Source organism: Hemicordylus capensis, chromosome 1, assembly GCF_027244095.1.
Source record: "Hemicordylus capensis ecotype Gifberg chromosome 1, rHemCap1.1.pri, whole genome shotgun sequence".
In the NCBI taxonomy this organism is placed as follows: domain Eukaryota; kingdom Metazoa; phylum Chordata; class Lepidosauria; order Squamata; family Cordylidae; genus Hemicordylus; species Hemicordylus capensis.
In genome coordinates this window covers 158735739-158748370 of record NC_069657.1, presented here as the reverse complement: position 1 = coordinate 158748370, position 12632 = coordinate 158735739, and the positions used below count along the sequence as shown (strand labels likewise).

The following is a 12632-nucleotide window of genomic DNA, read 5'->3' as shown; positions in this document are numbered from 1 at the left end:
AAGCTGTCTGTTAAAAGTGGATCACCCTATGTACATAGCCCTTCTCTCAGCATCAGGCACCAGCTTTCTTTAAATATAAAAACTACTAGAAATGGCAATTCTTAAAGTTTTCAGGAGTTAGGGGGTACTTGCTGTTTAAAAGGTTGAGAACCGCTGCTCTGAACTGACTGAACTCCTCTTTGCATTTCCCACAAATTCAGCCATGTTAGTTTGTTGCAACTGAATCTTAAAGACTAATAACTTCAAAAAGTGGAAACGATGGCTGTATTTTAGCAAAGCCCCTGCTGAGCACACATGTGGTTGTCTGCCTGCACCCACGGGTTTATGTCAACTCCAATCCTTCAGTCTGCATGGGACATAGTAGTTTTCAAATGCCAAAGTTCGGAATGTTTCAGCCTCAGTGATGTTTCCAGAATAACTCCTGGGGACAGAATGATGCACCAGTTGTTGCTTTAACTCTTGACAGAGCCAAGAAGTGAGTTGGCTACTTAGGGCTCGAATAAGTAGTGATCCTGCAAAATAGTAGTTTATGTATATCTACACCATCTTGTATGCTCAACATAAAGTCACATTTCTTAAGGAGTTTCAAAGATGAATGACATCTCAGTTAATGTATTCTTGAAAGTTCAGCAATTGAAAATGTTCTCAAATTGGAGAGACTTCAGACATTACCAAGTGGATGAGTTCTTGTAGGGCACTGGGGTGTGTGTGTGTGTGTGTGTGTGTGTGTGTGTGTGTGTGTGTGTGTGTGTGTGTTCAAAGCTGCATTCACTATTCTACACTAAAAACTTAGGGCCATAGACTACATATGGTGTTCACTCTCTATTGGCGCCCTTCTGCTCCTGGGTGATGCACAAATAGGAGTTTTACATACCGTGGACCTTCTTTTGACAGTATGTAACCACCTGATTAAGCCTGAAGCCTTGTGTTTCAGTGAGATGCTTTGGAAAAATATGTGTATGTCTTTCCTCTCTTTCACAGATCAGTCCCAGATGTCCAAGACACTGGAAGCTCTTACCATGAAAGACTAGCACCTTCTCATTCTCCCTGATATTTGCACCTTACAAAGCGGAATACTGGGAAGGAGGGACAGGGGAGAAGAGCCTTGCATTTGATTTTCTTATTGACTGACTGCATACTTGTCATTGATTTTCTGCCTTTGTTCCATGCCCCTTTTCTCTACTGCATGCTCTAGCCTTCAGGGTTGGAAAAATCCCAGACCCTGGCCTGCTTAAGCTCTCTTTTTTGTTCTTGTTGCTGCCATCTAGACATTAGTAATATGTCTCGCCCTTGCTTCTTGTGCTGCATAGCCCCAAAGCATTATACATCCTTGAGAATACAAACCTTGGAAGCAGAAACAAAGAGCATAATTGTAATAATGCAGTTATGCAGATTTGCTCTTCTTACGTCATAACTGTGATTCTTTAGAACAGAACTAGAATTCCTTTAGCCGGAGTGAAGAGTGCTCATCCCTGACTGTACTTTTCCAGTTAAGGTTCCTCCAGTATGGTTTAGGCTCAGGGTGTTAGATAAATTCCTGCAGCTAAACTAAAACTAACCTGCAAGCATCCCCCTCTGTTAGGCAGATCTTGCCTATAGGCATCTTGCTCCAATTCCTGTATGTTTCAGAGAAAATATTTACATGCATCCCTTTGAGGGTTAAACAAATAATAATAAAGTTATGAGTTCCCTTTCAGCATTTGGAGAGAGGGAATATTAAACTCTGATAGAAGTGACGGATGCTTGCACATTTGGAGAGCGAGGTAAGAGTTTGCCATGGGCAATTAGTTATTGCCGAAGTTTTAAAAAAAATAATGGGAGAAAACATCAGCAGATGTCCCACATATAAAATTCTGCTTGGTAGAATCAGAATAATGCTTCAGGAATCCCAAGCTGCCACTGTGCCTGAATCTGCCAAGTAACCGAGAAATAGATTGCTCTGTGTTGTCTGTCATGCAATTTTCTGTTCCTTTTAAATGGGAAAATCAGTATCTTGGATTAACTGGCTTTTCTCAAGCATACATAAGAATAGAGAAGAACCTAAAAATAATCTTTCTGGGCCAAATAAACTAGCACAATTTCCATCTGTGTGGGTATTTAGGTGGGGGAGGAGGGGCCATAGTAACCATTTATCTCCTTGTGTGGGTTCTCTAGTCTACCTGCTGCTGTGATGGTGAGAAAATTTGCAGACCTGTTACTTATTTTGTACAGCTCTAAAGAGTCAAACATCTTTGAAAATGCAAAACATTGTTTCTTTTTTTGCCAGGCCTGGTGGGACTGAGTGCTACCACAATGTATGCTTGTTTGTCCTGCAGGCAGAAAAGTAGACAGCGGATGCTCCACTGGATACAAACCACGATGGCGCCAAGAGTTTCTATCTAAATGCAGTGTGGGAAGGAAGTTGCATAAACAGTAGGACCTGACCAGGAGGTGCCATAGCTCAGTAGTAGGGACCATGCTTTGCTGCAGAAGACCCAGAACTTGATCCCTGTCACCTCTAATTGAAGGGACTGGGAAAAGCTTTATTTGGACGAAACCTTGGAGAGGCACTATCAGTCACATCAGACAATATTTAGCACGATGCAGGGCTGTCCTTAGGGGAGGGCAAGCAGGGTGACTTCTCTGGACCCTGTTATTTTAACGCCCATTCAGACTAACTGGAAGGGGGGCCCCCACTATGCCAGAACTCTTTAAGGACAGCTGTGGCTAGATGGACCAATGCAGAGTGTGAGTGTGTGTGGCAGAGGAGGAAGGGATGGAGGGCCAGCTGCCACCATTGTCAACAAACAACTCAGCTCTGTATATAGTTTACAAGCCAGTTTTTGTAAAACTCTGTATATAGTTTTACAATATAGTTATACAAGCCAGGAACCGATCTGACTTGTATAACTGAGACCTAGTTGGGGGAGTGGTCCCGTGTGGGCCCAAATTCTTCCTCCAGGGTACTCTGTTGCTGAGCAGGTATGGGGAAGGTGGGGTGGGTGGAGTGGCTGTGGTCCACAAGAAAAACATCTCCCTTACCAAGATCCCTGTGAGAGAATTGACTTGTATTGAGTGTGTGAACCTTAGATTGGGGACTCGGGATAGATTGAAGATTCTATTGGTGTACCACCCACCCTGCTGACTCTCTAACTGAGCTGCTAGAGCTGGTTGCTTGATGTTGGAGTCACCCAGACTTTTTGTGCTGGGTGATTTCAATGTCCACTTTTGGATTGGTTTTTCTGCTGCTGCTCAGGAGTTCATAGTGGCCATGACAACTATGGGCTTATCCCAATTAGTCCTAGGACCTATGGATGTTACTGGTCACATGCTGGATTTGGTCTTTTTTTTTTTTTTTTAAATCAAGGGGGTGTTCTGTGGGTGGAGTCTCCTTTCCCACTGTCGTGGATGGACCACTTTTTGGTTAAGGTTGGTCTTACAGTCACTTCTGACCCCTGCAGGGGTGGTGGACCTTTAGAATGGTCCACCCGAGAAGTCTGTTGGATCCAGCAGGATTACAAAGAGTCTTGGAGGGTCTTGGAACCCTAACCGGAGCTGGTTCTGCCGGTGATTCTGTTGATGCCCTGGTGGATACTTGGAACAGGGAACTTAGCAGGGCAATAGAAACGATTGCTCCTAAGTGTCCTCTGCGACCTGCTTCAAAATTATGCTCATGGTATACGGATGAGCTAGGGGAGCTGATTTGGCAAGTTGTCTAACTGGAGCACAAATGGAGGAGGTATTAGTGGCTGTATTAGAGGCTCTTCATTCTTCAGGATTTGATTGAAGATATTAAATTACAGGACATGGATGATCATGTAGTAATAACAAGAGAAGGACTTATCAGATTTTTTCATTTGAGTCCACTTTCTGTAGAATGAGGAACAGATAGCTCAACCTTCTGCTTGGCCAGATGTTGTTGCACAAAACCTGTTCCTGTTGTTGTGCAGTAAAAAGTTGCATGTAAGTGTAGTAACAACCAAGTTACAACAGGGATGGAAAATGTGACGCACAGTATATTGGGTTTCTCTCTGTTGAAATAATGTTCAATATTTACATTTGTATTGTTACTGTGCATTTAGGTATGGGTTATCTGTAAATACCTATTTTTATATTACAAAATTTATAAGTCTATTTTTGTTTTATGTACTGTATGCTGAACCCAGTGCTGGCCATATTTACATGCTACATTTAGCAGAATATTCCCCTGCACTTCAGGTGTGGATTGATAAGTATATGAGTATTTTGGCTTTTTAAAGCCCAAGAGTGAAGGTGATGCAATCATGTAAGATGCACTCATGCACAATGTTCTTTACAATAATGGATACTTGGAATGTAATAACAATGTTTGGGGGTGGGATGGTTGGGCATAACCACTGTTGATGGCTCTGTTACTGGTGTGTGTCTGTGTGTAAGGCCAATTAGCGTAATTGAATCTTCCTTAATTTCATAAGTGATAATGCTAGATCGCCCCTACTTCTGCTTTTGACATAGCTGGATAATGAATGTGGTGGTCTCACCCCTTGACTAATATTAAACTCAAGTTTAGACAAGCAAGTAGCTAAAAAGCAGGCTTAACTGCTTTCCCTTTGCTTTCAATAGTAAGAAAGAAGGGGTTCTAGTATCTTGGGGTTAATATGACTTAATATGTGGAGGTTGGGGACAAAGCCAGTGTGTGCAACAACCTCTTCCCCTGACACTCATGTGTTAACTGAATGTGTGAACTGGAAAAGGTTACAAGGAAATATTTATATACCTAATGTTGAGTTCTTTGTGCTAAAATTAGTATGTTAACCACTTGTGGTTCTTTCACTTGGCCCTATGAAATGTAAACAAATGGAAATGCTTGCTATTGAATTATGTCTTAGAATATTTACAAGCACTGCAACAAAAACAAAATTTCAATCAAACTTTAAATTCTACCATGTAAATTACATTAAATGCTTTATTTAATCCCCCTCCCCCTCCATATTTCATTTAAAATCCTTTTGGATTTTGAAAAAAATTATGCGGCTTTTACACAATATGTTTAACCTGGTATATATATTTTAGTTCACTTGACTTCTATATTTATTAAACAAAATATACAATCCTATGCCAAATGGCATTGAGAAATGTTTCGGAAAAATAGCACCACTGCATAGTTTAGAAAATATGACATCTAAATCTGAAAACACACACACAGGCTTGTAAAGAGGCCCATATGCTTAAAAGCATGAGATCACATAGAAGCCCTCATTACCACCGTACGGACTCCTTTGCGTGTGAAACAAGTGTAGCTCTTAAGCTCTGGAAAAAACAGATTTTTTTACAATGATAGGAAGATAGCATTTTCTTTAGATTATGTCAAGTAATGTAGGTTTTAGTTTCCTTGGTGTTGCTGCATGAGCCATGGGAATCTTAACTTAAGATCAGCTCACCATAGCCTTTGGCAGAGTGTACATGCACTTGTTCTTTCTAGGGATGTGCAGGCCATTTTGTCTTGAAACAAGGTGTTTTGAGGGTTTCGAGCTCAAGACATAATGCCCTCTTTAAAAGGACCTGTTTCGAGCCCTGATCAGAACAACCTGCTTTAATCAAAACGTTTTGAGTGCCATTTTGGAGGCCTGTTTTTCCCTTGCTGATTAGTTTTCTGGCACTGGCTTCGAATTGTGCTGGCTTGCAATCTTCTTGCTTCTTGGTTGGCTTGTTATCATAGAAATCAAGTGTTGTCATGGGCAACTGTGCCCCCATTGGTTGGGAGGAGGGAGTGGGGAAGCAACAAAAGTAGGGAGTTTCAAATTCAAAATGTATTCAAAGGGACTGGGAGGCAGAGACTCTCTTGAAAAAGAGGATACATCTGGACAGGAGAGAAGGAAGCAAGGTTTGATTTCGTGCTTTTCTCAGCACTTAGTATAATATCCTGTGCTATTGCTGGTTTTGCTGGATCTCAGATTGACAAAAAGCAGAACTTGGGTGCCTGCCTTCCTTGAGTTGCAGTTTGGTTTTGTGAGATAGTGTTGAGGTGAGAAATTGACAGTGGCAGCTCTCTCTTGCTCGTGCCCTCTCCCCCTCTATGTATTTTGTAATATTTCTTGGTGATTGCTGTGACAAGCTCCATGTCTGGTCTTGAGACTAACTTGTGTTTCACTCACTGCTCTGGTCTGCTCTGCAAACTGCATTGCAAAGTGTACTCAGTCAAAATGTGGCTGAAGTTGCTCAGGTTGAGTGTGTGGCTATGTTTGTTGCAAAGGGTTCTGCTGTGGCAGCTGTGGCAGTACTAGGAAGTAAGGAAGGAAGTAATTGTGTGCAAGAGAGCAACTTGTGCCAATGATGTTACTGCAGTGTAGGCACTGTGGATGGCAGTGGATTCTGGGTCAGTGATCCTTTTTTGGCCATTTTTTGGGACTGTGTTTGAAATGTGTATTCTATGTTGGGAGGAACATACTTGCTTTTATTGCTTTTCAAGGCAGAATTGCAAAATGCATTGCAAATTGTAATGCAAAACTTGTCTGTGCACTGGGTGATTGTAGCTTGTTCTGGCCATAGGGAACAATGGGGAAAATTGAAACACCCCAAAAGAAATGGGCAGCTCCTAGGGACACCAAAGTGGGTTGTGTGGTAGGGGATAATGGGTGCTACTTACCACCCAACCCACAAAATAATTTGGAAGGGTCAAAAATGTGTTTAAAATCACCTGCTTGCCCATTTCTTTTGTGGGTTGGGTGGTAGGTAGCACCCATCATGCCCTACCACATAACCCACTTTGGTGCTCCTAGGAGGTACCCAGGTGGAACAATGGGTTGTTTTGAGTTCCCCCATTGTTCCCTATGGCCGAAACACTCGAAACATTTTGAGTTGTTTTGTTGAAACAGCCAGCATGGTCACTGTTTTGACAAAATGTTTTGGCTGTTGTGCATTTTGTTTTGAGCTCGAAGCAGTGCAAAATCCATTTTGTGCGCATCCTTAGTCTTTTCCTCTTATAAAAGTACTATGTCTCACATTCTGTGCAGCATTAGTAGGTTGTAAACTAGCAGCATGTGTGCAGAAATGCGGTATCAGTATTCCACCCAGTGTGTTGTCAAGCAGGCATACATGGGTGGAGGAGAGCAATTTTTTCTTCTCTCTCCCTCCAAAAGACTTTTTGGTTTCAGCCATATGTCCTTGAAAGGCATGTAGCACTCAAGGACACATTTCTGAAGCTAACAAGTATTTTTGGAAGGTGAAGAGAAAGGTGGGTTGAAAAGTGGAGGAGAGAAATAGTGTTCCCCATCTTTTCTGTCTGCCCAGCAACACTCTGGGCAGAGCTCCGATAATAGCATTTCTTCTACACATTACTCCTTTATGCCCTAATGCTGCACAGAATGTGAGCCTGTATTTTTAAAGTACCACAGCCTTGTGGTACTCCATGGACATGTCTGGCTTTTTTTGGTGTTTATTTTTGGTTTTTTTGAGACACCACAGCTTCAGCACATCCCTTGTTTTTTTGTCAGTATTAAGCCACAAGCCAGTTTCATAAAACAAAAATAATGTTATGCTAAAAAATTAGCTGTGTTTAGTCTGCAAAGATTCCTGTGGCCCTTTGAAGACCAACAAATTGTTATGATTTTAAGCTTTTTGTGGACACTTCAGATGCACAGATGATAGTTACTTTAGACTTGGTTGCTGTCTTTATCTCACTGCAAGAATCCTACAGTGTGAGAGAATATTTTTAATTGAACCAGCTAGTCATTAAAATGCTGAAATACTCAGGTTTATCTGTCTCTGTGCAAACAACCCATAATACGTAGGAGCTGTAAAATGGTGGTTGCTCCGTGTCACTGTTATGTATGTATGTATTTGTCATATTGTAAATAATAGTGTATGGTAGCAATATACAGAAGTGTAACTACAACTGAACAGGAGTGGGAGAGGGGGGACAAATGTCCGGGGAGTGGGAGGGAGCTTCATGACAGTTTGCTGTTTGCTCTCCCCTTCTCCCCTCTCAGAAGAAGGAGGAGCAGGAGCGGTGGGAGGGGGTGTCACGATGGATAAGTTTATTATATATGGACTAGTGGCTCTATAACTTTTTAAATTTTACAATAAGGGCTTAATATCCTGTAGAAGAAAGATGATCCTGGAAAAATGGTGAAAACTTCTTTCGACTAGAAGGAGGTTGGAGGAGCATTGTCTTCATGAGAATATTTCAAACACAAAAAGTCACTGAGCAAGACGGAAAGTCGGCATGGCGTGTGGCTGCAATGGCAAGGACTTGAACTTGAAGGCCCAAGGTGGATGGCGGCGGCCGAAGCGGGCGGCAAAGAGGGCCGCTCGGGAGCAGCTGGAGAACTGGAGGAGCCCGACGGGGCCGCTGCCGCCGCCGCCAGAGACAAGGATGATGATGAGAAGCAGGAGGGAATAGGAGGAGGGAGGTCCGAGGTGGAGGCGGTGCTGCGGCAAGGAGGGGAGAGGGGAAGGGGGTGAAGAGAAAGAAAGTGAGGACGAAGAAGGAGCAGCAGCAGTGAGACTCAGGTGAGGGTGGGGGAGGTCTCTGGGGCGAGGGGGCTGTGGTGGGTGGCGAGGGGGAGCAATCAAGAACACTAGTACATAGTACTATATGATAGTTTCTTCTGAACTTTTAGATGATCTCAGCTTCCTTCTGGATCAGGCTTATTCCCTCTTTTTCTTTAAGGGGGTGGGGGATATGCAGGGGCCCATCTTCACTTTTTGTACCTGGGCCCACTCGAATCCTACAGTGCCCCAACAGTATTTGAGTGGAAGAATTTATATCCGTGAATACAAAGACTGGAGTTGAGACCAGTGTTCCCTCTAACAGGGATTCCCAGATGTTGTTGACTACAACTCCCATAATCCCCAAGTAAAAGCTATTGCAGCTGGGGATGCAGGGAGTTGTAGTCAACAGCACCTGGGAATCCTTCTTAGAGGGAACACTGGCTGAGACTTAGAGTGGAAGTTCAATTTCTGGGTCAACCAGAAAGACTTGGTTTAGCCAAAGAGTGGATGCACACAGGGTTTAGGCCTGGAGAACGTGGTGGTGGAATGGACTCCACCAGTACATACACCAGACTACAGGTGGCAGAGGGGGTGTATCACATTATTGAATGCTCTTTCTATATATATCTAATAGTTTCTTTTACAAAACATCCTTGTAAATGGGAAACCAGCATTGCTAGCTAAGGGTTGTGTTTGAATCCCTGTTGTGCTTCTATTTTAGTTGCAATGGAACTTTTACACGGGGGGAGCATTTAAAAGTGGTACCCCTTTCCCCTACACTCTGAAGTGGTACAATCCTTTCTAACTGCCTTATTCTGCTCCCTGGTTGATCTACACATGCAGGAGAATGAGGTGATCCGATGAACTGCACTGTTCTGTATTGTGGTGCGGCCACACTTGGAGTACTGCGTACAGTTCTGGTCACCATACCTAAAGGAGGACATTGTAGAACTGGAAAAGCTGCAGAAGAGGGCAACCAGGATAATGAGGGGCCTGGAGCACGTTAGGGGTGTGCACGGAACCGCAGAGCTGCGGTCCGGCACTGTGGGGTGGGTTCCTTTAAGGGCGGGGAGGGTTTACTTACCCCCCCGCCACTTGCCCCCGTCCAGCGCGCGTATTTAATGTAATAATTGGGGCAGCAGGATACTTCCCTGCTGCCCCTTGTCCCTCTGCAATGCCGCCAGCTTTGACTCACAGTTTTGAAAATAAATTACTGCTGCCCAGTGCCAATAATGAAGTTGAAGAAGAAGCCGGCCTCCACTTCGGCGCCTCTCCACCCGGCGGCTCCCCCAGGAGCCGCCGCCGCCTCCCAGCAGCCACTGAGAGCGGCTCTGCCATGGAGGACGTGCCGCGGCGCCGCGGCAACCCTCACTTCCGGCTACCATGCGACTTTCCCCCACATACAGAGTGGCTGTATTCTGCCACTCTGTATGCGGAGGAAGTCGCATGGAAGCCGGAAGTGATGCAACCCTCACTTCCGGCTTCCATGCGACTTCCCCCGCATACAGAGTGGCAGAATGCAGCCACTCTGTATGTGGGGGAAAGTCGCATGGTAGCCGGAAGTGAGGGTTGCCGCGGCGCGTCCTCCATGGCAGAGCCGCTCTCAGTGGCTGCTGGGAGGCGGCGGCGGCTCCTGGGGGAGCCGCCGGGCGGAGAGGCGCCGAGGTGGAGGCCGGCTTCTTCTTCAACTTCATTATTGGCACTGGGCAGCAGTAATTTATTTTCAAAACTGTGAGTCAAAGCTGGCGGCATTGCAGAGGGACAAGGGGCAGCAGGGAAGTATCCTGCTGCCCCAATTATTACATTAAATACGCGCGCTGGACGGGGGCAAGTGGCGGGGGGGTAAGTAAATCCTCCCCGCCCTTAAAGGAACCCCCCCACCCGGACCCGGACCAGCCAGATCCGAACCGGTCTGGAAAGTCCGGAGGCCTTTACAATGGCTTCCAGACCGGTTCGGACACACCCCTAGAGCACGTACCCTATGAGGCAAGGCTACAACACCTGGGGCTATTTAGTTTTTTTAAAAATACTGTGGGAAGCACTGTTCCCTCTAAGACGTGCATATGCTCACATGTTTTCTGATGTACGGTCAGTTAATTCTAGATCCTGCTCAGATTGAATGCCCCACTCTGAATGCATGTGCACACACAGTGCCTTGATACTGTTGCCCAGAACAAAATGCATTCCACACAGAGATGAAGAAAAATTAGCGGGATCATTGGTAGGAAACATTATAGAGGTCTTTAAAATCATGCATGGTGTGGTGTCTCTTGCATAACTCTAGAACTAGGGGTCATCCCATGAAATTGATTGCCAAGAAATTTAGGACCAAGAAAAGGAAGTACTTTTTCACACAAGGCATAATCAACTTGTGGATTTAAGAGGGTTTGGGATAACATAATGGAGGAGAGGTTTATCAAGGGCTACTAGTCGGAGGGCTACAGGCCACCTCCAGCCTCAGAGGCAGGATGCCTCTGAGTACCAGTTGCAGGGGAGTAACAGCAGGAGAGAGCGCATGCCCTCAGTTGCTGCCTGTAGGCTTCCCAGCTGCATCTGGTGGGCTACTGTGTTAAACAGGATGCTGGACTAGAAGGGCCTTGGACCTGATCCAGCAGGGCTATTCTTATGTACTGCAAGTGGGGAAATTGCACTTATGGACACTTCTGAATGTTAAAAAAAACCTGGCTGCATTAGCTAATAGTTTAGGAAATGAGTTGTGCTAGATAGATAGATATTTTATTTACGACCCATGGTCAGCTTAAAAAACAATTTTTAAAAGGTAGAATAAAGAAATCCTACAAAAGGTTAACAGTTGCTAGAAAATAATAAAACATTAGTCACATACTGTACCAATCAGAGACTTAACTAGCAATTGCTAACAATAAATATAAATATAAACTAAAAATTCAGGAAGAACATACGCATGAAATAAAAAACTGACATAACAGCATTAGAGCAAAACTAGAATATTACTCCCTGATGTGCTTGCTTTTTAATTGCACCATCTTGTAAACACACACACACACACACACACACACACACACACCCACCCACCCCAGCTTTCAGGGATGATATATCTTGCCTGAAGTGATGCAGCCATTTCTCCACATTCTGTCATCTTATTCTGTTGCAAATGTAAGACCATGGCACCTTTAGTCTAAGGTGGATGTCAGGACCACCACCCCCCAACGTACTTAAAGGTGCAGGCCATTGATGAACAGCTTTCCTGTATCTTTTTATTTTGAGTTTTCCAGGTCTTCAAATAAAAAAGTAATTTATTTTCTGCTTTTTCATTCCTTGATCACCAGTGCATGTTTTCTTGGCTCTCTAGAAAGAATTACAATGCTGGATTCCTGAGCAAATTCTACCTTAAAAAAAAAATGTCCCTGTGTTTTTGTTGCCTTTTGATTGTTCTTTTAGATTGTTCTGGAATTTGGCCATTATTTTTATTTTGCAAAATGCTGTCCATTTACTTTCCAGCTGAGCTAGAAGTGGCTTCATATGAGCTTTTTGGGGGGAAAGTGATCCTATTACTGACTTTGGAACTCTCTATTGCTTGTTCATTGCTGTTTGCCCCTGAAGCAGTGGATTTATGAAAGGGGATGTAAAGCACTTAAAGAAAGGGGTGATGGGTTATGTGGGGGTGGCTCTGTCAAACTGAGCAATGGCTCAACAGGTTTAAGCAAAGACACTGCATTAACATTTTATCTGTCGAAATTCTTCAAAGTGTATGTCTCAAAATTTCTCCAATAGTGTTGAAAAAATGAATGAGAAATGTTAGATGCGAGTACACAAATATCATGTCATTGTATAAGGGTTGAGGCAGCAATAGAGATTTTTTAATTTTAAAAAAATGAATATTACTTTGTAACTAGAACTATAATTTATAGTTGATATGTTGCCTGTCAAGATAGCTTCCTTCTCTCCTGCCTCTCCTGACTTTTAACTTGTTTACTTAATTTGGTTAATTTTACTTTTATTGTATATTGTATTTATTTTATTGTTGTGAGCCACCCTGAGCAACAGTGTACTGGAGGGGCGGGGTATAAATATTCAGAATAAATAATGTGACCAAGGATGATAACATGGATTCAAAATGGACACATCACTTCTTACCAAAGCAGCACATTGTTTGCTGGCTTTTCCATCTTTCTGCCCCTGAAACTGTTTTACGTCATGAA

General features: G+C 43.6%; 1 protein-coding gene across 36 annotated transcripts in view; it reads left to right on the top strand.

Moving 5' to 3' along the window:
* The window catches only part of CLASP1 (cytoplasmic linker associated protein 1), a 314919-nt gene that overhangs the window by 83158 nt on the left and 219129 nt on the right, over positions 1-12632 (top strand). Inside the window, exon 1 of one of the 36 annotated variants that reach the window (XM_053312496.1) lies at positions 1725-1763. The exons of the other annotated variants lie outside the window; for them this stretch is intronic. Coding sequence (XP_053168471.1) covers positions 1740-1763 — 24 coding nt within the window. The 5' untranslated portion in view covers positions 1725-1739. Of the gene's footprint in view, positions 1-1724; positions 1764-12632 lie in introns of those variants that run through there. 36 annotated transcript variants of the gene reach the window in all.